The sequence below is a fragment of the Lytechinus variegatus genome, chromosome 19 (genome assembly GCF_018143015.1).
Source record: "Lytechinus variegatus isolate NC3 chromosome 19, Lvar_3.0, whole genome shotgun sequence".
Lineage (NCBI taxonomy): Eukaryota > Metazoa > Echinodermata > Echinoidea > Temnopleuroida > Toxopneustidae > Lytechinus > Lytechinus variegatus.
The window spans coordinates 18,367,375-18,395,000 of NC_054758.1; the positions used below are offsets into that span (position 1 = coordinate 18,367,375).

At 34.9% G+C, this 27,626-nt stretch overlaps 2 protein-coding genes across 3 annotated transcripts in view; both read right to left on the bottom strand.

Annotated features, from left to right (window-relative positions):
• Positions 1 to 2,253: 2,253 nt before the first annotated feature.
• Positions 2,254 to 12,868, bottom strand: LOC121405934 (toll-interacting protein-like). The gene is made up of 6 exons (XM_041596927.1): positions 12,765 to 12,868; positions 7,640 to 7,813; positions 6,238 to 6,420; positions 5,634 to 5,786; positions 3,926 to 4,043; positions 2,254 to 3,165 (listed from the first exon to the last, which is right to left on the bottom strand). The coding sequence occupies exons 1-6, from the start codon at positions 12,795 to 12,797 to the stop codon at positions 2,972 to 2,974; spliced, it is 855 nt and encodes a 284-aa protein (XP_041452861.1). The 5' UTR covers positions 12,798 to 12,868; the 3' UTR covers positions 2,254 to 2,971.
• Positions 12,869 to 19,559: 6,691 nt separating this feature from the next.
• LOC121406169 (zinc finger C3H1 domain-containing protein-like) overlaps positions 19,560 to 27,626 on the bottom strand; it is a 49,769-nt gene continuing 41,702 nt past the window's right edge. Inside the window, exons 24-29 of one of the 2 annotated variants that reach the window (XM_041597187.1) lie at positions 26,674 to 26,937; positions 24,991 to 25,092; positions 23,796 to 23,835; positions 22,063 to 22,125; positions 21,123 to 21,250; positions 19,560 to 20,445 (exon numbers count right to left, since the gene is read on the bottom strand). In XM_041597187.1, the coding sequence (XP_041453121.1) occupies positions 21,134 to 21,250; positions 22,063 to 22,125; positions 23,796 to 23,835; positions 24,991 to 25,092; positions 26,674 to 26,937 (586 nt within the window). In that variant the 3' untranslated portion in view covers positions 19,560 to 20,445; positions 21,123 to 21,133. Of the gene's footprint in view, positions 20,446 to 21,090; positions 21,251 to 22,062; positions 22,126 to 23,795; positions 23,836 to 24,990; positions 25,093 to 26,673; positions 26,938 to 27,626 lie in introns of both variants that reach the window. The other variant, XM_041597188.1, reaches the window with a different exon arrangement.

Sequence of the window (27,626 nt, forward strand, 5' to 3'; positions counted from 1 at the left end):
AATGTATGCCTTTTACCTGATAACTAGTATTCATTTGATTCATTGTTTTAATTATCCCAATTTCATTATTCAAATCTAAAAATACCTACTGTAAATTACAACATAATCAATATATTTCTAGATTAAGTATCTACCACAAAGAAGGGAAAAGACTAAAAAGAATGCAATAAATCAGCTTTACAAAATTGTGAATTACTGATGATTTCATTTTTAAAGCAATTATCAAAATTTGGTTTCTAAAATTTCTATTACATAAAAATTGAAAGACTTTTTCATTACCCAACAATGGTGAGCATGCTCAATAATCATAGAATAAATCCTATTGTGAAAAAGCAAATGTATTATGCTTGACATCTGGTTAAATATGTCACATCAACTTCACTTTTTGAAAGTTATTTCCACAGGGATTAGTACTTGGTCCTCTTTTGTTTATTTTTTGCTTGTCTATAAGACCAAGTGCACGTAACTCTGCTATTTTGGTCAAATATCTTGGGCCATATTCAATATAATAGTACAGTAATAATGTTGCGCCTAAGTATTACTATTATGTTGTTTATTGGGTTTCATTTTTGGCTTATGGAGATGGAATAAACCCACCTCATTTGGGCATTTATTACAACTATTTGCCTTATTTTATATCAACTGACAATATCAAACTCCTTTCTGGTTTGAAAAAAAAAATAGATCATGATGTAGATTGCAATACTTCTCATGATTCGAACTCAAAGTTTAAATATCATACTCCAGAAATTAAATCCATATAAATGTATTTTTCCTTATACTTAAGAGAAATTAGCTTCTCAATCACCAAGACATTCATTCCATTTTCAGATAAGATATGGGCCTATAACTAAATGAGTTGTTTTACTATAACGGTTGTGACCTAAGATAACACTTGTAAAACCAGGAAAAGGTGCATTGGAAGTTGATGACATTCAATGACTCATTTCAGATCAAAAGTACATGTAATTATAAAATCTAAATCTGTTTAACAATATTATTGCTTAAAGTTTACTTCAGGTGTGGATTAACTACAGATTTTTCTCCCCTACATCATACAGAGACTGACGCAAAGGAGCTTGGGGATACTGAATTGGAATATAGAATCTAAGATGTGAAAAAGATGAAATTCATGTCACATCAAAATACCAGTGCCTTAATAGATAGCAGGCTGAGAATTATAACTTATACACAGCTTCGCCAATTTCTTATATAAACAAATTGGCAAGATGCAGAATAAATGACAGGGTCATCAATTTTACCACAAAGTAATGTAAATTCTAAGCAAAGATAAGATTGAATACATCAGACTACACCACAATATTTATACCCAATCATCTAGTCTCTTGGTTAAATCATAGATTCCACAGAGATAATATTTGAATAGTGAGAATCTAACCTCTTACATTTATTCAATGTCCTTTCCTTACCCGCAAATTACCAAACAGAGCCAACATAATATCATTTCTATCAATTCTAAAATATTCCATTGCAAGCATTTTGAAGTATAAATATTCATCTCCACATGTTTGAATTTGATTCGATTACATGTATATAGGTCTACTTGCCTATATACAAACATATTTTTTCTCAACAAATAGAAACTACATGATCATATATGATAATACAATATACATATGTTTAATAGCATATTTCAAATCTGGAATGGGTATCTTGTACTTTATAAAGATGTTCAATGATTTTGCTGGTTCACTTAAGGTAAATTGGTTAATATCATCATCAACCAACTTTTCCACGGTGAATATACATGCACAAGGCTAAAAACATATTTTCATAACTGCAAAATTTTCAGAAGAGTGATATGGTGACAATATGAAAAATATATGCAAAAAACGTGTGCAGAGTTGATCCCAGGGCAGTTATAATAGTTCTAAAAGGCAACTGTAAAAGTCCCTTGATTTTCTCATCCATGAAATTTACACACTGTACACATACAGACTGATCAATAGAGACATAGATTCATTAATACTGTAGACACTGGCGGATCTGGGGGGGGGGGGGTGGGGGGGCACATCTGGCCCATGCACTCCCCCCCCCCTGTTTTGAGAAGCAAAATAAAAATTTGTGATGTAAAAATGTTGTTACAACAGAAGTGTGCCCCCCTCCTTTTTTTTAATTGAAGACCCCTTTTTTTTCTTTGCTTGCCAAATTTTAGCTTAAAACCCCCTTTTTTTGCTTGTCAATTTTTTTTCTGGGACAAAATATCCTTAATTTTGTTTTTTGCTTGCCACATTTCTCCTCGTAAAAATGTGCTCCCCCCACCTTTTGGAAATTCCTTGATCTGCCCCTGATTGTTGAGTGCTTCAAAAAGATAGATGTAGACTGGGAGTTGGCTTCACAGGCTTTCAATAGTCGAGTCTGATTGGATCAATCTCTGCACTTTGTGAAAAGGGGCCTAGGCAATGTATGTAATTCCTGTATTAAAAAAAGTTGCATTCGATTGCAACTCTTTCTGCAAAGGGCCCATTCCGGTAATATACACAGATTCTATAACTATACCTTCCAATAAAGAAATAATTCTCTATGTACATATACAGTTTAAACAGAAATTGTTCTAGCAAACCTGGAAGATTGCCTCAGGCATGCCTGACGTAGGAACAAGCAATGTATACAAACTCTTGCCCAATAATAATAAGCAGGTCAATGCAATAGCTTATAACATTCTGAAGGAAGAGATGTGTATCAATCTTAATAAATTACTACAGTGGCAGTCAGCAATCTTTGAGTGTAGTTACACTCGAATATACACTCAGGTCCAGAACAATAGAGTGACCAAGCCAGAACAATAGGAGAACAATAGATTCACTAGACCATTTTCCTTTGACCTTGCTCGAGTGTAACAGAGTGTAAACTATGCTAAAAGATTGCTAACTGGGTGTGAAAACTTTTTTTTTTCGATAAAACAGATCTATAAATCATTCTGATATAAATGAATGAAAGATTTCTCTCCTCATGTCATCTGCAGCAATGAATCGATCGTTGCGTCCTTATTGCCCCCGTTGGCCTCCAGCACGGATCTGATGACCTCTGAGTCCGTCCCGGGGAACATCTCCTGCAGAGCCTGGAGGTCGGCCTGTGTGATCTGGGGAGGCTGAGCGGGCTGCGGCACTTGCTGTGCGTGCGGCGCTTGCTGGGGAGGGTAGGCTGTAAAAGATTTTGAAAAAGGAAAGAAGGGGAAAGGGTTTTAAAGGTAATAATTCAGATTTCTATCATTCTTCTTGGGAAATTCCATAAAATGATCAACCTTTTTGTACATCCGACCCCCATTTTTATCAAGTCTTACTTCACTTCATAAACTGACCAAGTCATGGTCCTTTGAGAACATTACAGACTGTCAAAAGAACTAGAAACCTGAGAGAGACAATTTCATGAAGGTCTTACATATTGGGGGTCAGACGTACATATTTTATGGAATTGCCCCCTGGACAGGTTGACAGATTGCAAATTACAAAGGATGGCCATCATGTTTTGAGAAGGCTGTTTGAATTTGAGGTGGCTGGGCAGAGGGGAAGGGGCCCAAGGGGTCACTCTCCACATGGACTGCTACCCACCCGTGTCGGACAACCTCAGAAATGCACCCTAAATGGCGTAACCACATTCACTAATTTGCAACCCTAAATTGCGTAACCCATGAGAAAAGCCCCTAATTTGATACCCTAAGTGGCATAAACATAGAAATCGAATAATTTGATACCATACTGATGACTGATGTTGAATTTTGTTTTACACAATTCTTTTTCCCCACTCACTTTGCTCTGCAAAGGGAAATACTTCTCAGGGAATTGCCAATGAGCATACTTTGTTTTGTGGATAAAACTCAGAATATGACAACGGACGTTTGTCAAACTCAATGAGATAAAAGATAATTGCACTGATGAGAATAAAAAGAACTGATAGTATTTACCAGCAACTGGAGCAGCAACAGGGGTATATCCATATGTCGTTGGCATGACGACCGGTACTTGACCTCCGTAGATGACCTGCTGTGGAGGTTGGTACATCATGGGCATCACTGGCACTTGCTGAGATGGAGAAAAATATAAAGTTTAGAGTTTTATGGAATGCTACATTTACATACACTAATACACTATATTCTGTAATGACTAGTGAAATATCATTTAAAGGGCCCAGCCACTGACAAATCATGGGGAAATTTAATCAATACGAAATCAGCAAAAGGCCAATTGACTTGCATAATATAATCCGTCCATAATGAGCGCCCGTCGGACTAATGCGATAACAGTTCAAACAGCACAAATTTGACCGAACTCGTGATGATTGATCGTGATTTACTTTGGATCATCGCAGTTCTAGTTTCCAACAATCCCAATTCCTAGACTCATAGCAGGTCTTTCCACGCAGTATACTTCTGGTCGGTTAGTCTACTAACTATTGCTCTCCTTCAGACCTGCCAGACATGCCGGCGTCTATTACACAACACCCCCCAGGCATGCAGCCGAGTGAAAGACTTGAATCCCTTCTCTGTTCTGAGATAAGCATTGAGATTTGTCAATAAAAGGTTGCTTCAAATAAGTGCACAAAATGATTACCGGTAACCCTAATTCTCCTCAACAATTTTCGCGATATATCTGCTGCGCGAAATTTTTTCACCTCGCAGCTCACTGACTTTTTACAATCAAGTCTCGCACAAATTTTGAGACCAAAGTTGTGACGCCCGGATACGCGGTTACGACATTACGCAACATTATGCAAGTGCATGTCAGACCAAAAATTGCTCATAAACATGATTTCATGTACAAATCCAATGCAAATTGCGTATTTAGCCATACCACAACACCTGCAACTGGAACTTTAGAAAACAGTATTTTGCATGAAACCATCAGTATTCTAATTGTTCAGTACTAAATACGGAAAATCAGTATGATGGTGGTCCCCAAGTCTGCGCACCTAATGAATTGAGTTAAGATTTAACATGAACTTCTTTTTATCATGAGCAAGTGTACCAAATATCTCAAGAAAATTTGAAAGAAATATATGATTTTCTTTGAAAAAACCTCAGGCAGTCATTTTCAGATTGAAAAAAAAATGGTACCCCATGTCTGCGCACCCATTCATTTTGCACACAATTCGGGTATTTTGATGAGAAAGGCTGCATTTTGAGGCCGTCACATGAAATGCCCAAAATTCATTATTTTTCCATCATTTTGAGTGGATTTTTTAATGAATATCTGTCAGAGTGGTGCATGTGTAAAGTTTGTGTTCGATGCGTATCTTCTTTTACTAGAATCGCGCAGATACGCATATGCGCAGACAAGGGGGACTGCGCAGACTTGGGGGAAACTGCCATACTACTTGGCAGCTCTGGGGCCCGTCTTACAAAGAGTTGCGATTGATCCGATCAATCGAAACCATGGAAAGCCAGCAAAATCAACATATCAAATGCATGCATGTTTGCTCAAATTTTTTTCCAATTAAAATGTATATCCATAAATTCATTGATTTTTTGACAATTTGATGTGTTCTCCTTCGTTTACAAAGGACATTTTGCAAATTTCCTGTAGAAAAAATAATGACACTGATGGATTTACATTACGATTGATTGGATCAATCGTAACTCTTTGCACGTATGTTTCGTTTGAGACACTACTCACTGTATAAGAGAATATTAAGTTGATCATTCCTTCCTTGTCCTCTCCTTGCTTCCCCGTTAATGGAAACCAATCGTCCTTGGTTTCTCCATTCATCACAGCAGGTGGGATGGTGATCAGAGCCCATGCAATCTTATTATCGGTGGTAAAGGCTTTCTGTTCAGGAGAGCATGTTTGGGGGTTGTGAAGGAGGGGGGGGGAGAGGGAGAACAGATATAGCATCTGAATACAAACGAATTACAAAAGAAAAGATTCATGTAGCCCTTGAAATGAAATAAGCTCTTCTAAACTATTTAATTTGGAAAAAAAAGTATTAACAAGGACATAATTACTCTTTACAAGAAAATAAAAGCACATGATGAAAATACAGTAAATATATTACCATTCTTCATTGGCGGCAGAAGCCAAGAATAAGGTTATCAACCAAAAAATTTAGGGTGGACGCACGAAACTAAATTGAGAAGCAAAAAAAAAAGAAGAAAAAAAGATTTTCAACAACAAATCTAGGGGGGGATCGTCCCCCCACATCAAATTTAGGGGGGGGGGCACGTCCCCCCGCTTACGGCACCTATGCCATTTTCTTCTAATGATATAAAGCTATATTTACCTCATCAAAGAGCTCTATGTGAACGGAATCAATGCCCTGGCCCAGGTTGCACTGAATGGTTTTGTTCCATCGAGGGTTCTTGGACCCGTTCACATCGGTCGGTGTTTCAAAGACCGAATGCCCCACCCTCACCCTACAGTAAGGATCCATCCTCGTCATCCCATAATTCTTTGCTAATCTTGCCTGAAATAAAACAGAATCATTTCAAATCATTTCATTTATTTCCATATTCAATTAAAGAACAAACATAATCATCAAATCACAAACAAGAATATATACATATATGTCACACACAGAAAAAAACACATGTAAAAATGGAAAGAAAGTGAGAGAAGGCTATTTTACATCCATTTAAAAAACTACATAAAACAAATTGAAATATTTGATTTGATTTATTGTTTTCTTCTGCATCCATAACATTGGTATAATACATTTTTCATAACATAATAAACATAATATGTTAGCATTTTTGGCATAAATTGTAAATAAAGATTACTAAAATATGGTGGAAATACTAAATATGGTGGAAATACTAAAATTGAGAAAACAAATTGAATTATTATTTACTAATTGAAATCATATCTACTGTACCACAATATTAAATAATGGATTCCTTTCTCAGTAATCCCTGTTTCTTTTCTTGGTTTTTTATATTAAAAAAATGCATTCCTTTTTGAGTAGGCCTAAACTGTTTTTTCTCTTCTTGTTTTTATTTTTTATTTCACAATATCATTTTTCATGGAGATTGCATTGATTTATATAGATAATTATCTACTTGAAATATGTTCAAATTTTCGAACATTTCTTTAAATCTGTACAACATGAGGAAATGAAGAATGCATTTCTACTATTCATATTTTTCTGTTCAGTTCAGTTTAATCAACTAATATTTTGACTTAAAAGAAATCAAACATTCCCCAGGTCTAGATTCATAGACTTTCCCCTCCTGAAACTGGCAACATTTATTAATTCTTTTACCTTTCTTTCTTGCTTTCATTATAGTTTATTTTCACTGACTTCTCTTGATGCTGAACGATTTCAGTGGTATTTTCTTACTTTCATGCTCAAACACATAATATCTGACTTATCTTTATCTATGAGAGCTTGAGCTTTTTGTATTTCTTGAATTCATGCAGACTTATTTTTACCAAATGAATTTTTACTTTTCATTTCAAACTTTAGTACTCTGTTAACTGCAACAGATGTATGGAATGAAATAACACATCAGTATTGATTTAAATTAAAGGGAAGAGTTCCTTTTGCAAGAGCCACTCGAAGTGAAGAAAAAAATATGTTAGGGTAAGGAGTAGGGCTGGGATTAGGAGTAGGGTTAGGGTGGCTGTCGCAAAAGGAACATTTTCCGAATTGAATTAATTTTCTCTTTATGAATTAAGTATATTACCTGTGAAATTGTAATACTAAGTCGACCAACAAAAGAGCCATATCCTTGCTGAGCCTGTCCTCCATACTGTAGCGCCCTCGCAGTCTGCTCGTCTGACGTTATTTGCTGTTGTTGCTGCCCCGTGGGACCTCCTCCGATTCGAAGAAAGTCATCAGGCAGATCTCCAACAAAGACCTAAGTGAGAATGCAGAAGATATTTCACGGGTGAACAAGATGATGAAGATCTTTCATACCTGAGGTAACAATGTGATGCCTTTTTTTTAGAATCACAAATTCATCAAGTGGAAAATGGCCCAAACTGACATATTTCTAAGATTACCAATTAGATCTAGTCTATGTTTGCTTTATGGATTTAGACCCAGGGGGGGGGGCACTCACAAAATAAGGCATACGGGGATGTGCCGCTGGAATGGGTTGCTTTTTTGGAAGAAATCCCTAAACATGGGGATGGTTTTATGCTGGAAAATCCCTAAAAATGGCCCAAATTTTTAGATACTCGCCTTAAACATGGGTCCATATTCTCCACCAATTTTTGGTGATAACCCTTTTTTTTCTTTTTTTGGCTTGTCAAATCTTAATAAATCCTTAAAGGGGAAGTTTACCCTGAAGAAAACTTTAATGTAAAAATAGCAGAAAAAATAGTAAAAAATATTGGTGAAGGTTTGAGGAAAATCCGTTAAAGAATAAGAAAGTTAGAGAGTTCAAAGTTTTGGATTTGTGACGTTATAAATGAGCAGCTGCCCCATGTGTTATGTAATATAAAATGCATGAATTTCAGATTTTGTATGGTTCCTGATGACTTAATTTTGTTTTCTATTCATGATCGGGTGTGAAATGATTTATCTATTGATATACAAAAGGTACGGTGAAAACCATTTTCAATTTTCTGAGAAAATGACATTTTATTGATTTTTTACCATTCGCTATGTAGGAATGCTGCTCGCATATGACGTCACAAATCAAATAATTGAAATTTTAATAACTTTTTAATCATTTGATGAATTTTTCTCAAACCTTTGGCAATAATTTTTATTATTTTTTCTGCTATTTTTACAATAAACTTTTTAATTTTTAGCCAAAACAACCAGTAAATATGGTATGGGTTTTGAACCTTCAGCTGCACACCCCCGTCCAAACCAAATCTAAGTAACCCCCATCCCGGGATTAAGAAACAAGGTAGAGGTGCTGTTCCTAAAATTGGGACTGTCCTAGAAAACAAGGATATCCTCATAAACCAAGACAAATGGTGTCTTGATAAATTGGGATTGTCCTTGTTTATGGGGACAGTTTCTTTTTACTTACCACTGCGGGATATAGACAGCAATTACAGGGAAAGTGCTAAAATAATCATTCATCTTGTAGAAGAACAAATTGAAACAATTGTGACATACATCGCATGAAGTGTTCCCCATCTTTTCATAATATCAATATTTTTCTTGTTTTTCTAATGAATTCTTGTTTTAAAATGAAATCAATTTCATATAAATATCAGAAATGAAGTTGAATTCCATTTAAAGCTAGATATTTTAGAAGGAAAGTAGAAATCTTGGGGGCAAATTTTTTTTTTGTACACGCACATGAATGGGATTACGCAACGCATGCCATGGCTTCGACCCTTCGTGGAGAGTAAGCATTATTAGTAAATGATTTACACTCTCTAGGAGCCTGCTAGCTTCTCCTGATCACAGCTAACATGATCTGGGGGTTAAGGCCCATGACCTCCACTGCTTCCATAACGTTCCGGTATATAGCCTAGGGACTCGCCCTCGTTACATCCAACACTAATCATGATGATGATGACTTGTTGAATATAGATTATGATCTGAATGATAGGGCTCTTCCCCTACACACCTCAAGTCCCAAATCGAAAGTTAACCAGAAACTTTCAACAAAACTGGCAAACAAAAATAGTAGGCCAAAAGGTAAAAGTAAAAGTAAATCACTTAAAGTGTTGAACATGAATTGCCAGAGTGTCAAAGCTAAACGGGAACAGTTCCATGCATTACTAGAATTCGAGCAACCAGATATTATTGTTGGGACAGAGTCGTGGCTACATAAGGACATAAATTCTGGGGAAATTTTTCCTCCAAATTTCCAAGTGTTTAGGAGAGATCGAACTGATGGTGACTCGCATGGTGGGGTTTTTGTTGCAGTTAGAGACAATATGATAGCCACTGAGGAACGAAGCTTAGCAACCGACAGTGAGAGTATTTGGATTAGCATTCATATCAAGTCAACCACTCCACTTTATATAGGGGCTTTTTATAGATCGCAGACTACAAATGTTGATTACATCAAACTTTTGGACCTTCCACTGAGTAAAATCCCGCAGCAAGCTTCAATTTGGCTGTTGGGTGATTTCAACCTTCCTGATGTGGATTGGGAGAACTTTAGATTTGTCCCAGGAGGTTCTTACCCTGGTCCAAGCAAGGCGATGGTTGACATGGCTTTGGACTACAATCTCTTTCAAATGGTCAACAAACCAACTAGGCTCAATAATGTTCTTGACCTATGTTTTACAAACTCACCATCTTTTGTATCAAACATAGAAATTATTCCAGGAATAAGTGATCACGATGTAGTTGTCGTTAACATCATGGCGAAGCCTAAGTTAAGTAGACCGGTTAAACGTAAAATCTACTTATATAAGAGAGCTAATTTTCCAGGCATAGACGATCGTCTTGCTGCTTTCAACACTAAGCTATCTCCGGAGTACGTCCGGGACAAAGACATCGATGAGCTGGTTCGGGAGCTCAACCAAGTGATTGGAGAGGCGATGACAAGTTGCATTCCTTCTAAAATGACTTCTTCAAGATGGAAGTTACCGTGGATCAGTCATACCATTAAGCAAAACCTACACAATCAAACAGAGGCTTTACAAGAAAGCTAAGAAGAGCGGTTCCGCAGAGGATTGGAAAGAGTTTACACTCCTACGGAGGAGCACAGACAGAGAGATAAGAAGAGCTAGAAACGATTACATGGAGGACATTATTGGTGGCTCACTTCAAACCAATAACACAAAGCCCTTCTGGAACTACATAAAGTCAATCAAGAGGGAAATACTTGGGGTTCCTACATTGTCAGTAGATAATGTCAAGGTCACATTACCTAAGGATAAAGCAAATGCTTTGAATAAACAATTTAGCTCAGTATTCACACAAGAAAACCTGACAAATCTTCCAGATATTCAGGATTCTGATATTCCGGATTTGCCTGACATCATAGTTACGCAGACGGGGGTTGAGAAACTCTTAAAAAAAATCCAACCCAACAAAGCTTCTGGACCTGATGCCATTCCGGCAAAGATATTAAAGGAGTGTGCAACGTCATTGGCTCCAGTATTAACGAAGATCTATCAAAAATCCCTGGACTCTGGACGTGTACCTTCGGTCTGGAGAGAAGCGAATGTAACCCCACTCTACAAGAAAGGTGACAGGAGTGAGGCCAGTAACTATCGACCAGTATCCCTGACTTCCATACCTTGTAAGATCCTGGAGCATATTATTCATCATCACATCATGGCTCACTACGACAAGCATGGTGTACTTGCGGATGTACAACATGGATTCCGCAAGGGTCGATCATGTGAGACACAGTTAGCAGCTCTTGCAGATGACCTAGCCAAGGCTCTGGATAATAGAGGTCAGGTAGATTTAATCATCATGGACTTTAGTAAGGCCTTCGATTCCGTGCCACACAAACGCCTGCTCAGAAAACTTCATGGCACGGGGGTTCGCAAAAACACCCTCCAGTGGATTGATTCGTTCTTAACAAATCGTCACCAGCAAGTAGTCGTTCAGGGTGAAACCTCAGAAAAGTGTGAGGTAACATCAGGCGTCCCGCAAGGGACGGTCCTCGGACCCCTCCTGTTCCTCGCATATATCAACGATCTTCCTTCTGGGATGCACTCCAATGTTCGGCTTTTTGCAGATGACTGTATTGTATACCGAGACATACATGATACTAGGGACACAGAAATCTTGCAAGGGGACCTAAATAAACTAACTACATGGGAAAAGGATTGGCAGATGTCATTCAATGCCTCTAAATGTTTTCAAATGAGAATCACACATAAGAGAAAACCAATCCAAACCAGCTACAGGCTCGGTAATGTCACGTTGGAAGAAGTGCAACATCATCCCTATCTCGGTGTGGAGTTATCAAGGGACCTATGTTGGTCAACTCACATTGACCAAATTTCATCAAAAGCCAATAGGATGTTAGGACTCTTAAAGAGAAATCTGCACTCTTGCAGTACTCGTACAAAGGAAATTGCATATAAATCTCTAATACGACCAAGGTTGGAATACTGCGCAGCAGTTTGGGATCCACAACACAAATCAGACCAGGATAAATTAGAAAGGGTTCAACATAGAGCGGCTAGATTTACCTTGAAGGATTATAGTAGGGAATCTAGTGTCACCAAGATGCTACAAAAACTAAAGTGGGACACATTGAAAGTCCGCAGAAGTAAGGCTAGACTGACAACCTTGTACAAAGAGACACATGGATTTGTACCCTCCAACATATCAGCCCACCTTCAATCTCAAAACCCAACTAGTTGTAGATATCGAACAAGACAAAAGGGAACTCTCAAATACAATGTTATAAGATCAAATAAAGACTGCTACCGATACTCCCTGTATCCTAAGACCATCCCAGAATGGAACCTTCTCTCTGAGGATGTTAGAAATTCTAAAGACGTAGGAGTTTTCAAACTCAAACTTGAAAGTTTGGACATCAACACTCTTGTCTCCAAAGCACACTACCAAAACTAACTGTGTTTAGCGCTTGACCCCCTAAACCCAAACGTACGCGACAACCAGATGCTGGTGATTGTACGTCAACGGACAGATACAGGCATACAGATAGTTACTTATTAATATTATTACGTTAGGCCACTCGCCGCGCCGCGCCCCCATGTCTAAATTTTAAGCAACAAAAATCGTAGTTAGTGGGACCGAGCTCGAATTGCGGAATAAGCTTCCGGAATTTAGAGACGAATTCCAGGACAAAATAGACATCATATAATTCAAAACGTTCAGTGTTGTTATCTTCTAATTCTTATGATACTCAAAATATTTTGCATTATTCGCTAAGTTCACTTAAATGAGATAAAACGTACCTGATCTCTTCGGGATGTCGTAGACGTTGCCATTTTCCAGTTTTCAATAACATCGATGACGTCATAAATGTGATGTCATGATTGCATATGACGTTCAATGTCAAATCATGACTGTTTTCCCAGCTGTTTCTGAGTCACACATCGTTCATTCATTCAACCTCTTTTCACGACATATTTATTGTTCATAAGAATATTTTTGGGGTCAGTTATCAGGGAGATCTTTCCTTTTTGTTACCTCGGCTCGCTCCATCCATGGCCCGATCCATGGGCGAATATTTAAGAGGCATTAATGAAGGGGAAGTTGACAAAAAGTATATATTGGCGAAGGTTTGAGGAAAATCCATCAAAGATTAAGACAGTTATTAGAATTTAAGTTATCGATTTTTACGAACAGCTGCTCGATATGTTATGTAATAGGCCTATTACATGTATAAAATGCATATAATTTTTCAATTTTGTAATGTTCACTTTCAGGAGCAGGGATGAATTAAATATATCTTGGGTGTATCTTGATATATACCAATCACCAAAGGTACAATAGAAAACGTTTTCAAATTTTTATTGATTTTTCAAGTTTAAATTCATAATCTATATGGGAAGCTATTCACACATTTACATCACAAATAAGAAAAATTGCAAGTCTAATAACTTTTCAAATCTTTGATTTTCAAACCATAACCAATATGTTTTCTGCTATTTTACAATACTAGTGAACTTTTTGTTGAGTTACTTCCTCGTAAGACCATCAAATTATAGGACATAGGTATTCGTTATGCAATTAAAGTATAAGATCGCTCATCTGTTGTCTCTAAGAAAGGACCCCATTTTCATTTTTAGTAGCTTAATACCTAGCTCTCTCTTCATATTCCAGCTGATTAATCAGAACAAATTAGTCAATCAATTTATCAATGAACCAACAGAATCAACAAATTGCAATATATTTCGCACTCAAGAAATCAAACGATCTGTAATTGATCAATAATTTAATGGGCCAGTCAAAACTCAATCAATAATTCATTTGATCAGTCAGATTAAAACATAAAGGCAATCATATCAATAGGCACTCTCTCTACCAATCACCATTCCTCAATTTGTCATTCATTCAGTAAACTAATATATTGCTCCATATCGTACAATCAGTATAGGTCAAACAAATAACCAACCAACAAGTACCCATCAATCATTCAAACAATGTACCAATCAATTACCCATCAATCAATCAATGTACCAAACAACCAACCAATCAAGTACCCATCACTCAATCGATGTACCAAGCAATCAATGTACCAATCAATCAAACAATCAATCTATCAATCAACCAATCAATAATCAATCAACCAATCAAGTACCTATCAATCAATCAACCTATCACGTACCTATCAATCAATCAACCTATCAAGTACCTATCAATCAATCAACCAATCAAGTACCTATCAATCAATCAATCAATCAAGTACCTATCAAGTACCTATCAATCAATCAATCAACCAATCAAGTACCTATCAATCAATCAACTTACCTATCAATCAACCAATCAAGTACCTATCAATCAATCAAACAATCAAGTACTTATCAATCAATCAACCAATCAAGTACCTATCAATCAATCAACCTATCAAGTACCTATCAATCAATCAACCTATCAAGTACTTATCAATCAATCAATCAAACAATCAAGTACCTATCAATCAATCAACCAATCAAGTACCTATCAATCAATCAACCAATCAAGTACCTATCAATCAATCAACCTATCACGTACCTATCAATCAATCAATCAACCTATCAATCAACCTATCAAGTACCTATCAATCAATCAACCAATCAAGTACCTATCAATCAATCAATCAATTAAGCAATCAATCACTTTAACCAACCAATCAATCAATCAATGGATCAAACAAATGATCAAATATCAATCACTATTCTTTAACCCATTGGAGGCTGGCTGAATATGCGAAAACACAAATTTTCCTCAGGCCGAGTCTCCACCAGGTTAAAGAACAGACTTGCCCCTGAGACTTCTTGCTCCAGTTCTCTCTCATTATGTCATGAACTTAGAGCAAGTACATTACACATTGTGATGTACATTACATCATAATTTCACCCCAAATTACATTGGAACTACAGTATACAACAATGTAATATCGACAAAGCAATTAATTGCATAGAAACTGACCACTTTATCATTGAACGCTGTCACTTTCATGAAAACATTAAGGGCTGTTGACCAATGTTAGCCACTAATGACAGAGGACTATCATTGACTTTTTTAAATTCACCAAACCCTCATTTTCTGATATAAACAAATTGATTATGTTTGCTCACTGTTGGAGATTTGAAATGTAAAAATATTCAGGTGGGAGGGGGGGGGACAATAAATCAACTCCCTTTTATAAACTATGGGTATGCTGTTCAAATCTCTACCAGTGATGGATCCACATGGCAATAAACCAAGTTCCAATGTAAATTCATTACAAGACGCAACAGATAAAATACCACAGCAATATTTTTTTCATCTTAAAACTCAAAGAAATATAATTTTCACGAAATCATATCATAGTACATATCATTATCATGCATAAAACATCACAAGTGAAATAAAACTGGTTTGTTCTCAATAAAAGCATGTATAAGAAACTGTTCAATTTCTCAAGTCATCAAATCCACTCAATTACTTAAATCTAAAGATAAAAAATATCAAGTAATTCAAATGGATTTGCACAGATTATATCAAAAGCATCAATATAATAGATGTTAAGCTTCCCAGCTTAAACGAATGCATTGCATTATTTTTCTTTATTTCTCAATGAATTGTAATTTGTAAGTAGTACTCTGTTCTACATAGCACCATGAAATTTAAGAATATATGCCTTTTAAAGTTTGCGATACACTTAAAACACAATGGCCTGTATTCTGAAGTCAGGTTTAACTTAGACCATGGTCCAACTCTGTGCAAAAGTTATGGGAGGCCAAAAGTGTCAATTTTTTTAATTAAGTTGTATGTATCTTATATTTACTGTGCTCTTTCCCGATTATTCAATGGGAAGACAATTATACTTCATAGACAATTATGAATGATTTGAGAGCCAAATGAGCTGAAATATGATATTCCTACTGTTGGTGATTTATGTAAAATTTGGCTATCCATACTTAAACCACACCTTTAAACCAGAGATTAAGTTAAACCTGACTTCAGAATGCGAGCCCTAGTGTTGTAAATTTGTAAAGTTTGGTCAGTTATTTTCACTAACAGATGTTATAAGCTACTGAAACTCTTGCATTTGATTGGCTGATAGCAAATTAGTCAATGAAAATCTCTAAAACAAACTTTTCATGAAAGCGCCCCTTGAAATATATTACTAATCTAGAGAAAAGTGAATTAATTGAATTAAATCATTCACATGTGTTTTGTTAAAGGATATCAATTGATAATTTTCTGGGCAGCATTTTAACCCATCTTTTTAGCAGCATAGAGAGGGTATACAAAACATGAATAAATTTCATATATTTGTCCATTTTGGGAGGACAAAGAAAAATAAGGGACTCATAGCTAGTCATACATCTAGCCCTGTCCGTGCTAAATCTTCAAAAGTATTTAATTTACTTTTTTTTAAAACGGTTGCATTTGAAATTCTTATTCATGATTTGATTTTCTGACAGAAATTTACCAAATAAAGAGAAAGGGATTCAAATTAAATTTCATATTTCTTCAAAGTTCAATTTTTCATGTGAATATCATTTCAAATACATTCAATAAATTATCACAAAATCTTTCAAAATATTACTGTATTGTGTGCATTCATTAAATCTGCTTACTCTGAATATTAAAAACTAAAAATTTATGAAAATAATAAATGTTTTTAAAGAGATATTTTGTAATTCATTGACATTTCAGGGTAACCTCAAATCATACAGCAATAACTAATTTTGCATATTTCAATTGAATTATTTTGCTGATAATAAATTCATTTCATTATTGTCCAAACTGTGAGGAAATAAAATTGAATATGCAGCGAGAACTAACATTACATTTAGAGAAAAATGAGAAAATATATATTCAAAGACAATATTTAACTTTTCCAGAATGAGTTTAAATGAAATTTGCATTCATCAAATTATGACTGCAATATTCATTTATCAAGATTCTTTTTCTTTACTAACAAGTTTAAATCAATACTAGAAAAGGTGGCAAAATTAAGCAGAATTCAAATTTGAATCAAAGTATTTTCCATTGATGAGGCATCAAATTATTCCAAAGTGGTCAGCAATATTCCAATATTCCTCTGATAGTCTTGAATCCAGCCTTTGACTTCATAATCCAATAATTCCATGATCCTGTGATGGTCTAGTCTTCTATCCAGCGGATCAAACCAGGCATGTTTGGTGTACACAATCTGCTGCTTATTTAGAGCGGGTGGGATGCAATCTTCTTAGGCGAGACGTGATATGTTCCCTCTTTATTTTCAATATAGGTTTCAGCGAGTCTCCGTAAGACCAGAGTACTAATTCCTGGACAGCATTCTTGCAAGAGTTCCTTTCTCCTCGTCGACCCAGGGATTCATGGTTTCATATTATCATAATTGAGAAATTTGGAAAATCATGCATATCTTACTCTTGACCAAATATTTAATTGGTCATTTTCTTGACTGAAAGCTTAAGAATGATCTATGTCTACATGTAAATAACTAATATATTTGTGAGATTAACAAAAATCATTTTGGTTCTGTACAATATAACACACATCAATTACCATGATATTTGGAAATGTGATTTATATTTTCTATCATATTCAATATTAACATTTTTTTCATATTGATATTACCATTTGTAGATAAGAAACAAACACTGAGGGGTGCTTCAAGACGTAATTCATATTAAAGTTACGCACAATTTTACAAACAACTGAAATATAAAGTGGCAAAGTAAGTTAATCATGACATATTAACAAAATATGACTGCATTTCAAAATATTTTCAGATATATTAAGGCCAAAATATACCGTCTTTAAAATTAATTAATTTAACCATGGAGCTATTAAACCATTGTTTTTCAACATCAGCTCATGCAATAAAGACAAACATTTGGCTTGCCATACTCCAGTCACTTGTAATGTTGAGCATAACTTACTTGAAGTTGACAAAAAGTTTTATGAAAACAGCCCTACAGAATACGATTCATGAACAATGATAATCATACAAAATTGTTCAGCATTGTTTGAGACTGCACTACAAACCATAATATCAGTGTATTGTGTATGCAGTGTTAGTACACTCAGGTATTAATTAGGTGGGATCAAAATACATTTAATTATTATGCAATAGACATTTCTCAAAATTGCATCAGATGATGAAAAAAAAGAGAAATGCAAAATCAACATATTCTTAAAGGTCAAGTCCACCTCGGAAAAATGTTGATTTGAATCAACAGAGAAAAATCAGACAAGCACATTGCTGAAAATTTCTTCAAAATCTGATGTAAAATAAGAAAGTTATGACATTTCAAAGTTTCGCTTATTTTCAACAAAATAGTTATATGAACAAGCCAGGTACATCCCAATGAGAGAGTCGATGACGTCACTCACTCACTATTTCTTTTGTTTTTTATTGTTTGAATTATACAATATTTCAATTTTTACGAATTTAACGATTAGGACCTCCTTGCCTGAAGCACAAAATGTTAAAATAATGGAATTCCACGTGTTTGGGGAGGAATAAACTTAATTTCAAATGACAAGGACGAGAAAATAAAAATATTTCATATTTCATATAATAACATACAAAAGAAATAGTGAGTAAGTGATGTCATCAACTCTCTCATTTGGATGTAACTGGCTCGTTCATATAACTATTTTGTTGAAAATAAGCGAAACCTTAAAATGCCATTACTTTCTTATTTTACATCCTATTTTGAAGAAATTTTCAGCAATGTGCTTGTCTGATTTTTCTCTATTGATTCAAATCAACATTTTTCCGAGGTGGACTTGACCTTTAATCATACTGGGAAATGGCCAAGAACATTGCTCCTGTCAATAATGTAAAATTGCTACAGCTTTGCCTGTCTTGGAAACAAGTATAATTGATTGCAAAAAATAACATATTTATAGAAAGATACATGTAGGCCTAGATATAATATTGTTTTTTTAATGGATTTGCAGAGCATCAAAAGTTATTGACTTTTGGTGCTCTGTTATTTTCAAAGGTCTAGTCCCTCATATTTATTGACAAAATGAATTGCAACAATACATTTCAATATCAACATCAGGGACATTCCATGTGAAAATGGCCAACATAACATATTTTCGACAGTTTCAATATTTCCTTTGCTATACAACACAAAGCGAACAATAGCAACTGCCAAACTTGTACAACATGGATATGATGGCACTTTCCTCACAATGAAAAGAATAAGGAAATGAGATGTACAGTAAAATATAACACGAAGGTAAGGCAGTCCGAGGTTTAAAGATAGAATACAAGCCCAAAGCCGCCATATAAAAGTGAGAAAGATGGAAAATGGTCAAGGTTACGACCATCAAGAAGCTGAATCAACGGACTAATATCAAGCAAGCAAAAAAAAATATGGAAAGATAAATCAGTCTTCTAGAGTTTGCTCTGTTTATAAACTTTATCGTTAATGTACCAATGAATCCACAGATGATACACAACAAAGAGAGCTCATATTGTAATTGGATTGTTAATTTGGATAAATCCCATAATATGACTATTAGTTTCATGAACCTATGCAAAACTCAAAGACACTTTCTTATTTTCTCATCCAATTTTGATAAAAATGTACTGTTTTGCTTGACTCATATTTGGGGTGAAAATGGCATTTGATAATCAAATCTATTCTGAGATTCAAGTTCAAGCATAGCTTTGGAAAATTATCTTGCCATCTCTACAAATCGATGGCACTTTACAGCTTCTGTAAATATAAACAGAAGAGATGGCCATGCAACTGTCATTGAATACAGAACAGTTTTGAGGGATTTAAAGCATGAGAACTAAAACAAAACATCATTTTGAAAGAAGGGTTGAGCTACTGAGTTGGAAAAGAAAGGAGATACAAATCAACATAAAGTATAGGTGAAAAGGGCTGCTAAAAGACAAACATGTTATGCATCTTGTTCATTTGATTAAAAAATAAATAAAATAGGAAAGCACACAAATTATAATCAGTAATAAAAAGTTTTATGATGAATCATTCTTTGTCTCAACATCGGGGAATTATTTCTTTAAAATCACCAATAAAATGACTTATATGTCACCGATAATATAACTTCAATGTTTACAGCACATACTATGCATATTTTTGGTGACTAACAATTTACAAATGTAATAATAATCAAGCAGCCATGACCTGAAACCAAATGTTTCAATATAGAGGAATCATAAATATTCATGTTTTACTTAAACAGAACAAGGGCCTTTTCAGGGTTTAATTGAAAGTAAATGAGCAAGATGCTATATCAGGGGATGTTTTTGACAACACTCATACTTACACTACCGACAATTCCAAGTTGGTGATTGGTTGGCTATAGTAATCCTTTCATCCAATCACATACGAGTCTTGGGGCACCCAAGAAGCAAGAAACAGCTACAATAAGATCAGCATCGCCTAATATCCCAGTTGGCTATAACCTACAGATACGTCTTCCAGGGTGTTTGGCTCTCAGTTGCTGTAAACCAGAAACATAACAAAAAGGAAACAGGTGACTATTTGCCTCTCCATCTTCGAGTGTAAGAATCAAATAAAGACTGATATTTTGCATTGTTCATTATCATAATTATCATAATCATCATCATTTTTGGGAGGGGTATTTTGTGACTTTTGTGACTAACAACTGTGAAATTTTCACTTCTTGGCCTAACAATATTTCTAATCTTAATACCCCTACTTGTTTATTCAGCACTAAACACTCTCTTTATCAGAAGTCTCTAAGTGCTTTAAAATAATGCAGCATAAAGTTTTAGACAATGAGTGAAAATAGAAGTTACTCTTTTCTTTTTTTCTCACATTGCAGTTACAATTAAAGTAAAACAAAGGAAAGTGTTAACATTATCATTTTTAAAATCTATTCAGTTGATTAGCTTCATTTCATACATTCAATAAGCCATGGGAGACCAACTTGGGTCCAATTCTAATGTTTCAGCTGATAAAAGATCTGTAATACAAATAATAAAGATAACAGTGAAAGAAAGTTAATTACATGAACTCATGCATGTAAAATCCTCCCAATAAAATGCCATAACTCAGTGATATTTCATCCAAAATACGATCAAGCTATTCCTACAAAATATTGGACAACATAGACAGTACTTACATGGATTTTCTGAGTCAGGTTGATTCAATTACCTGTAATTGTGTCACGTTATCGGTGCTCCGGGAAGGACGTCTGATTGTTGGAATCCGATCTCTTGGCACCGCTGGAGTAGATTGCGGAGTGTTGCCTCGTCGTCATGAGCGATCACGAACGCTATGAACTGCTCATGTTAAAGTGGGAACAGGGAACGGAAAGCATAGCCCTAAAAAATGAGGGTCTTATAAAACGCTATGCTATGGTCTTAACAATGAGGCGTGTTAACTGATGTCAAATTAAGTTAGTGAATGTATTAATAATGATAATGAAGCTTAATTTTTAATCTAAAAGGTAAAATTATCTAGCTTAAACCAAATACATTGAACATCCTCTTTTCCTTACATGGACTGAATGATATTTTTCATCTAATAGCAATTAAAAAAAAATATCAATAAAAAAAAATTGAAATTGAAGAAATTCAAGAATATCCTAAGTGACACCCTTTCCTCTTCACAGACTTATAAACATAAATATATAAATACCACTTTTAATTTACTTTTTATATATTAACAAATATCAAATAGTGTTATTAGGCAGTGTGTTAAAAAAAATTATACATGAATTTAGGAATGCTCAGAAATTATGGGTTTTTTTTTTTCGATTCAGGACCATTCATTTCCAAGAAAGAATAATGTACATGGCATACTGAGAAAACCCTATTGCACAGCATATGCAACTTTAATAATTATTAATATCTTAGTTAAATAACTTTTATCAATATAAATCAACTTAATATCAATTCCTTATTTTTCACACTTACTATGAAAAAAATGTTCAGAAAGGCAAACTTTAATTATCTGTTTTATGAGTTGATATTCCATCACAAAAGTGTGATTTTTTGCAAAATTTGTTCAGAAAATTGGTAAGGATTTAGAAAATTTGCAAGTATCATTAAAGAAAGTCCTTTTGCAAATTAGAAAAAACAAGTTATATTACGTCTTTCCATAATGAAGAGGCTGTGTGATTGTAGAGAACGGCTTGCTCGTACAGGGAATGAGCCTTCATTGCATTGAGAAACACAACACACAAGTGGTAGGCAAAAACGGACAAATGATAAAAAAATGAAGAATGATAAAATAGAATGACAACACAAAGAGAAAAATTACAAAATTTATTGAAGATGGGAATGAGATGGACAGAGCAAAGGTAAAATATGAGAAAAATAAAATGTCTCATGCAGGATAGAAGAAAAAAAGGAAATGAGACAACAAAGGATAAATGATAGAAGAAAATGATGTGAAATGGAGATGTAATGAACAAAGCAGGACAGAAAAATGAGAGAAATTTACATAGACGTAAGAGGTAGAATTAAATAAGTATCACATCAAATGTGACTTCAGTCAATGAGGATAAGGAGGAAAAGGACAAGGAAAACACAAAGGGGAGGATAAAAAAAGAGAAATGGAGTGAGGAGAATAAGAAAAAGAAGAATACACTTGAAAAATGTCAAGGAAGAGAAAAGGGAAAGACGAAATAAAAGATTGAAAGATCAAGAGAACAAAAGAAAATATTAGGTTTGTGAAAGAAATCATAAAAGGAAGAAATTGTGCGAAAGAGGCAAAGCAACACAGAAATGAATAAAAGAGAGTGAAAAGAGAAGGGAGGAAAAAAAAGGAGAGAAAATGTGTCAGCACGGATTCAAAGAATTCATATCATATTCATCATAAGTATGTTATGAAGAGCAAAACGCAAAATTTACAATATCATGAAATTCAGTAATACCTTGGTCACATTTGCTCTAAGGCGGCCGTACGGCGAGTTGAAAACAGTTGTTTTATTAATATTGATTCAAACCACCTATATGTAGTTGGACAAAAAATGTTAAAATTGCTGTTTCCGACTCGCCGTACGGCCGCCATAGAACAAATGTGACACTGGTATAACTAATCAATAATCAAATACTGTCATACTCCACCACTTTTATCATTATTTCAACACAGAAAATATCTTTTTAGATAATCAACATGTGACGATACTGACCAAAACACCATCCAATTGCAATCACACACTTTTCAGGTAGATACAAGTAAACTCTGATGCAATAGAATGCTTGTTGATATTTTCATACTAACTACAGTCTTCGTTATTGATTCAAAGTTAATCTTCTCAATGCTTGGTATTCGATGAAATAAATTGAATAACCAGTAAAGTACTTTTAAGTTTGTAGATTAAGGCCCATATTCTGAACTCGGGTTTAAACTTAACCCTAATTTAAATTTGGAGTTTAAATATGGAGAGCCAATTGGGGCACAACTCTTTGTCAGTAAATGTTCAATTTATTGACTCTTATGACACTCAGATCATTCATAACTGTCTCAGAATGATAACTGAAATATTTCCTTCATTAGCAAAGGGAAACAAAAAAATGTAAATATAAGAAATAAACATTTTAAGAAGAATTTTTGAGTTTTTGGCTCCCCAAATTTTTAGAAGAGACTTAGACTAGACCATGGTCTATGAAGTTAAACCTGACTTCAGAATGCGGGCCATACAAAAGAGCAATACAATAAATGAAGAGTTGAGCAAAATAAATCAATGTAACATGAAAACTGGCTACAAAGTGGGTCACAAACTTAAATGCTAAGTTGAAGATAAAGTAATATTTTCAATCTAATTTGAACTTAACTTGTTTGCACTTTCATAATATCTTTTCATTTGTTTCCCCTCACCTCTTTGTACCGTTGACTTTGAAGGGCCAATGAAATTACTCTGAAATGAACAATACAGGGCTCTAACCAATTAACAACTATATGCAGAAATTGGATAGAACTACATCAAAATGAACATACATTGTCTTCAGGGGAAAATAGCTTCAAATGTTGTGTTTTATACTAGTTTGATGTTTGATCAGTGTTTTGTGGAAATAAGGTAAATGAAATGAAAAAAAATTGTTCTCAACTTGTTCAAGTTTTCACATCAAATATATTCCTTAATGACAGACAAGTGATTACTTAAAAAGTTTTTATTACTACATGTACATGTACTTGATCTTTATAAACATGGGAAAAAACTTGACAATAAGACCTGTATTTTGATCTACATTTTTAACTGAAATTATGTTCTTAATTTGTAGTATATACTTAGGGTTGCCAAATGCAAACTCAAATGACATATACACGTATATAATTTTCAATATTTTATACATTTGGCAATCAATGGAAAGTCTATTGTCTCTGAATGAAATCTACATATATTTTCCCATATTAAATCTGTATGATAAGAGAGCACATCAATTGCAACTTCAAAGGTTTTTTTTTATGTTTGGCTACCAATAACAGAGACTTTGATCTTGGCTCAAGTACAAAATATGGGAATTTTCGCATTCGTTTTACAACCTTGTTGGCATTATTTTAGATTGAATTTGGGTGCACTACTTCTACTGACTTCTTTCATTGATTAATGTCTTGTGATTCTTTGCATTTGTAATTATGTTCATTTCTATTTACAACTGTGAAACTTAATAATTTCAAGAATATCCATTTATAATAATAATAGGCATTTATATAGCGCCATCTATCTAGAAATATTCTATTCGGAGGCACGTGGTTATTATTTTTACCCCGGCTTTAGCTCGAGCTGCCTTTCACTCTCATGCATTCAAGGAATTAATCCTGCCGGGTACCCAGTCACCTCACCCGGGTTGAGTACAGCACAATGTGGATAAATTTCTTGCTGAAGGAAATTACGCCATGGCTGGGATTTGCACCCACGACCTTCTGTTTCAAAGTCAGAAGACTAATCCACTTGGCCACAACGCTCCATTTATCTATTTACTGAACATATCATCCTAATGTTTGAACTGTAAATACAGAATTCATTTAGAATTCTGAAATCTGAGAGGATATGAAGAAAGAAATACTGTACATTTTCCAGAAGATGACGCAGTCAGGAGATCTATGGAGGGCTGAGAAGGCTATCTGAAGACCAAGCTGAGAGAAACCACTTTCTACTGCATACTGACATGCTCTGTGTGGAAAAATAAACATCAATAATAAGTGAACATAATAATAATCATAATCATAATAATAATAACAATACAGGATTTATATAGCGCACGCATCCATCTAGTTAGGTGCTCAAGGCCCTCCTATATTACCCCAGCTAAGCTGGTCTACCGATTCCAGTGCTCACAGCTTTTTTTAGGAATCACTTCCAACCGGTACCCATTTACCTCACCAGGGTCGAGTGCAGCCCAGTGTGGGTAAATTTCTTGCTGAAGGAAAACATGCAATAGCTTGGAATCGAACCCTTGTCCTTCAGATTGTAAGATGAGAGTCCTAACCACTCGACCACGACGCCCCAAAATAATGATATTCCGCTTAATCTAACACTAAATAAATTGAAAGGGCATCTCTTAATGGTTTACAGACATATTATTACGTTACAAGATTCGAGTTGTCCTCAAAAATTTTAATATTTTCTCTGCTCCCGGGGCAGCATCGCCACTAAATTGTCTTGTCCTCCTCATACAATGCATGAACTTTCTCCACTCCCTGGGGAACATTTTCATAGGATTCTGGCTTGCCTGAACACAATTTATGCCCTTTCTTCATTCCCTGGAGAGCATTCAAACAAGAGTATGAAGCTAGCTGATAATCATTCTGTACATTCTCACAGCACTCTCAGCTACATTGATTATATTATTAGTATATGACACCTAGAAAGATCCTTGTTTTTATTTTATTGCTTGTTTGATATCAATCATTAAGCCCATTTTACAATGTCATCAACCGTGCAATTCTGGATCCTTTCATTGTGCAATTTTGGATCCATACGATTTTGTCCATTACATGCGCGCACTGAGACTCCAGGAACAAGTAATTACACTCGTGTTTGCAGCCCATATATTGTATGTACACGATAATCAACAGACCGAGCTTACACTGCATGAGCATATTTTGCATAAGAATTCAATGAATTTCAAATGACAAGGATCTATATTTAGGTGTCATATAAACCAAATAATGAATGCTTCTCATTCTTGCAATGGACAGAATACTTAATTCAGTGAAAAGAAGAAATGAATGATCCATACAAAGCGGCTACGCCATGTTGAATGGATCATTTAAACTTTCACCTCATGAAGTATTCTGTCCAATGCACTCATAAACATTCATTATTTGTATACTATTTACATATTGATAAGTGAATAACAATATTGGATGGAGTCCTTGAAGAGTATACATACATCATGAAATTGAAAAGTGAGGACTCCTAAAATAAACAGATAAACTTTCTCTCTCCCCAAAACCCACAAATTCATCTCACTTCATTTATCAAATTTTTATCAAAATTTTATGAGGCCGCCATAAATTTCGAGCTTAACAGCTCCCGATGGCGGTATCCTGCATCCATTAAGTATTTTTACTATCGTTATTATCATTAAAAAGTCATGTTTATGCTAATATCATTATTTTGTATGCATCATGTATTATAATTATATATTGTTTGTTATTGGATTATTTGGATTTTGTATATAATTACATAACATTTGATATTGCATTATTTTGAATGCAAAAATAAAAGCAAACAAACAAACAAACTCACCTGTACGCAAGAATAACATTATCCTGCATCTGCAGTTGAAGCCTTTCATATTCCTCCATTCGCTCTCTGTCATGTACTTGTTCTATATACAACGCAATCACCCGATTATGAAAGGAGAAATCGTTCCACGTCTCCCCTGACCGCGAGAACGGGAGGGGGTATTGCGTTGCCGTGGAGAGCAAACACCGGTGGACAAGCTTTGCTAGCGAGGAAATGGAGTCATGGGATGGCAATTTCGTCTTGCTAGCAACAAAGCGTAAATACCTACGGAATGAAGGAGTGCAAAAGCATTAGAAAGGTAGCAGAAATTATTCATTTTTACTAAGAATACATTTTGAAAAAAACTTATATTACACACCAACTAAAAATACATTTTAAAATATGTAGGCCTATAATTCATGATCTCACAATTTTGACTGAAAATCCCATTTGTATTTTCATAAGTCAATCAATATTTAAAAGAATTCTATTTTGACATGCAAAGACAAAATTTCACACTAATTCAAATCCTTGCCTTAGAACCAGAGGGCATTAAAGAGAATAACTCCCAAACCCAACAGCCATGATATAGAAAACAAATTACTAAAAAAGATTCCAGATATAGGAAAGTCTTCATTTTTTTATTCAATACTACATAAATTTTTCACTAAAAAAAAGGAACACACAGATTAAGCTTTTTTCGATATACCGGTATTAGTAATACCGTTCGGTATGAACGTCATACCGGTATGGATACCGCCGTTAAACTTTCAATACCGAAATACCGTCATACCAAAAGTTGAAAATATCATACCGGTATTTTCTTCTGTATTGTGGTCTACGGGTATTTTTACAGTAAAATTAAGCCCAAACAATAAGTTGTTTGGCTCTCCCAACGTCCGATAATCTAACCTCAAAATGAATACATCGCCCCTGAACTATGTCTGAGCTCCGCTCGCCGCTGCAAAGGCCCG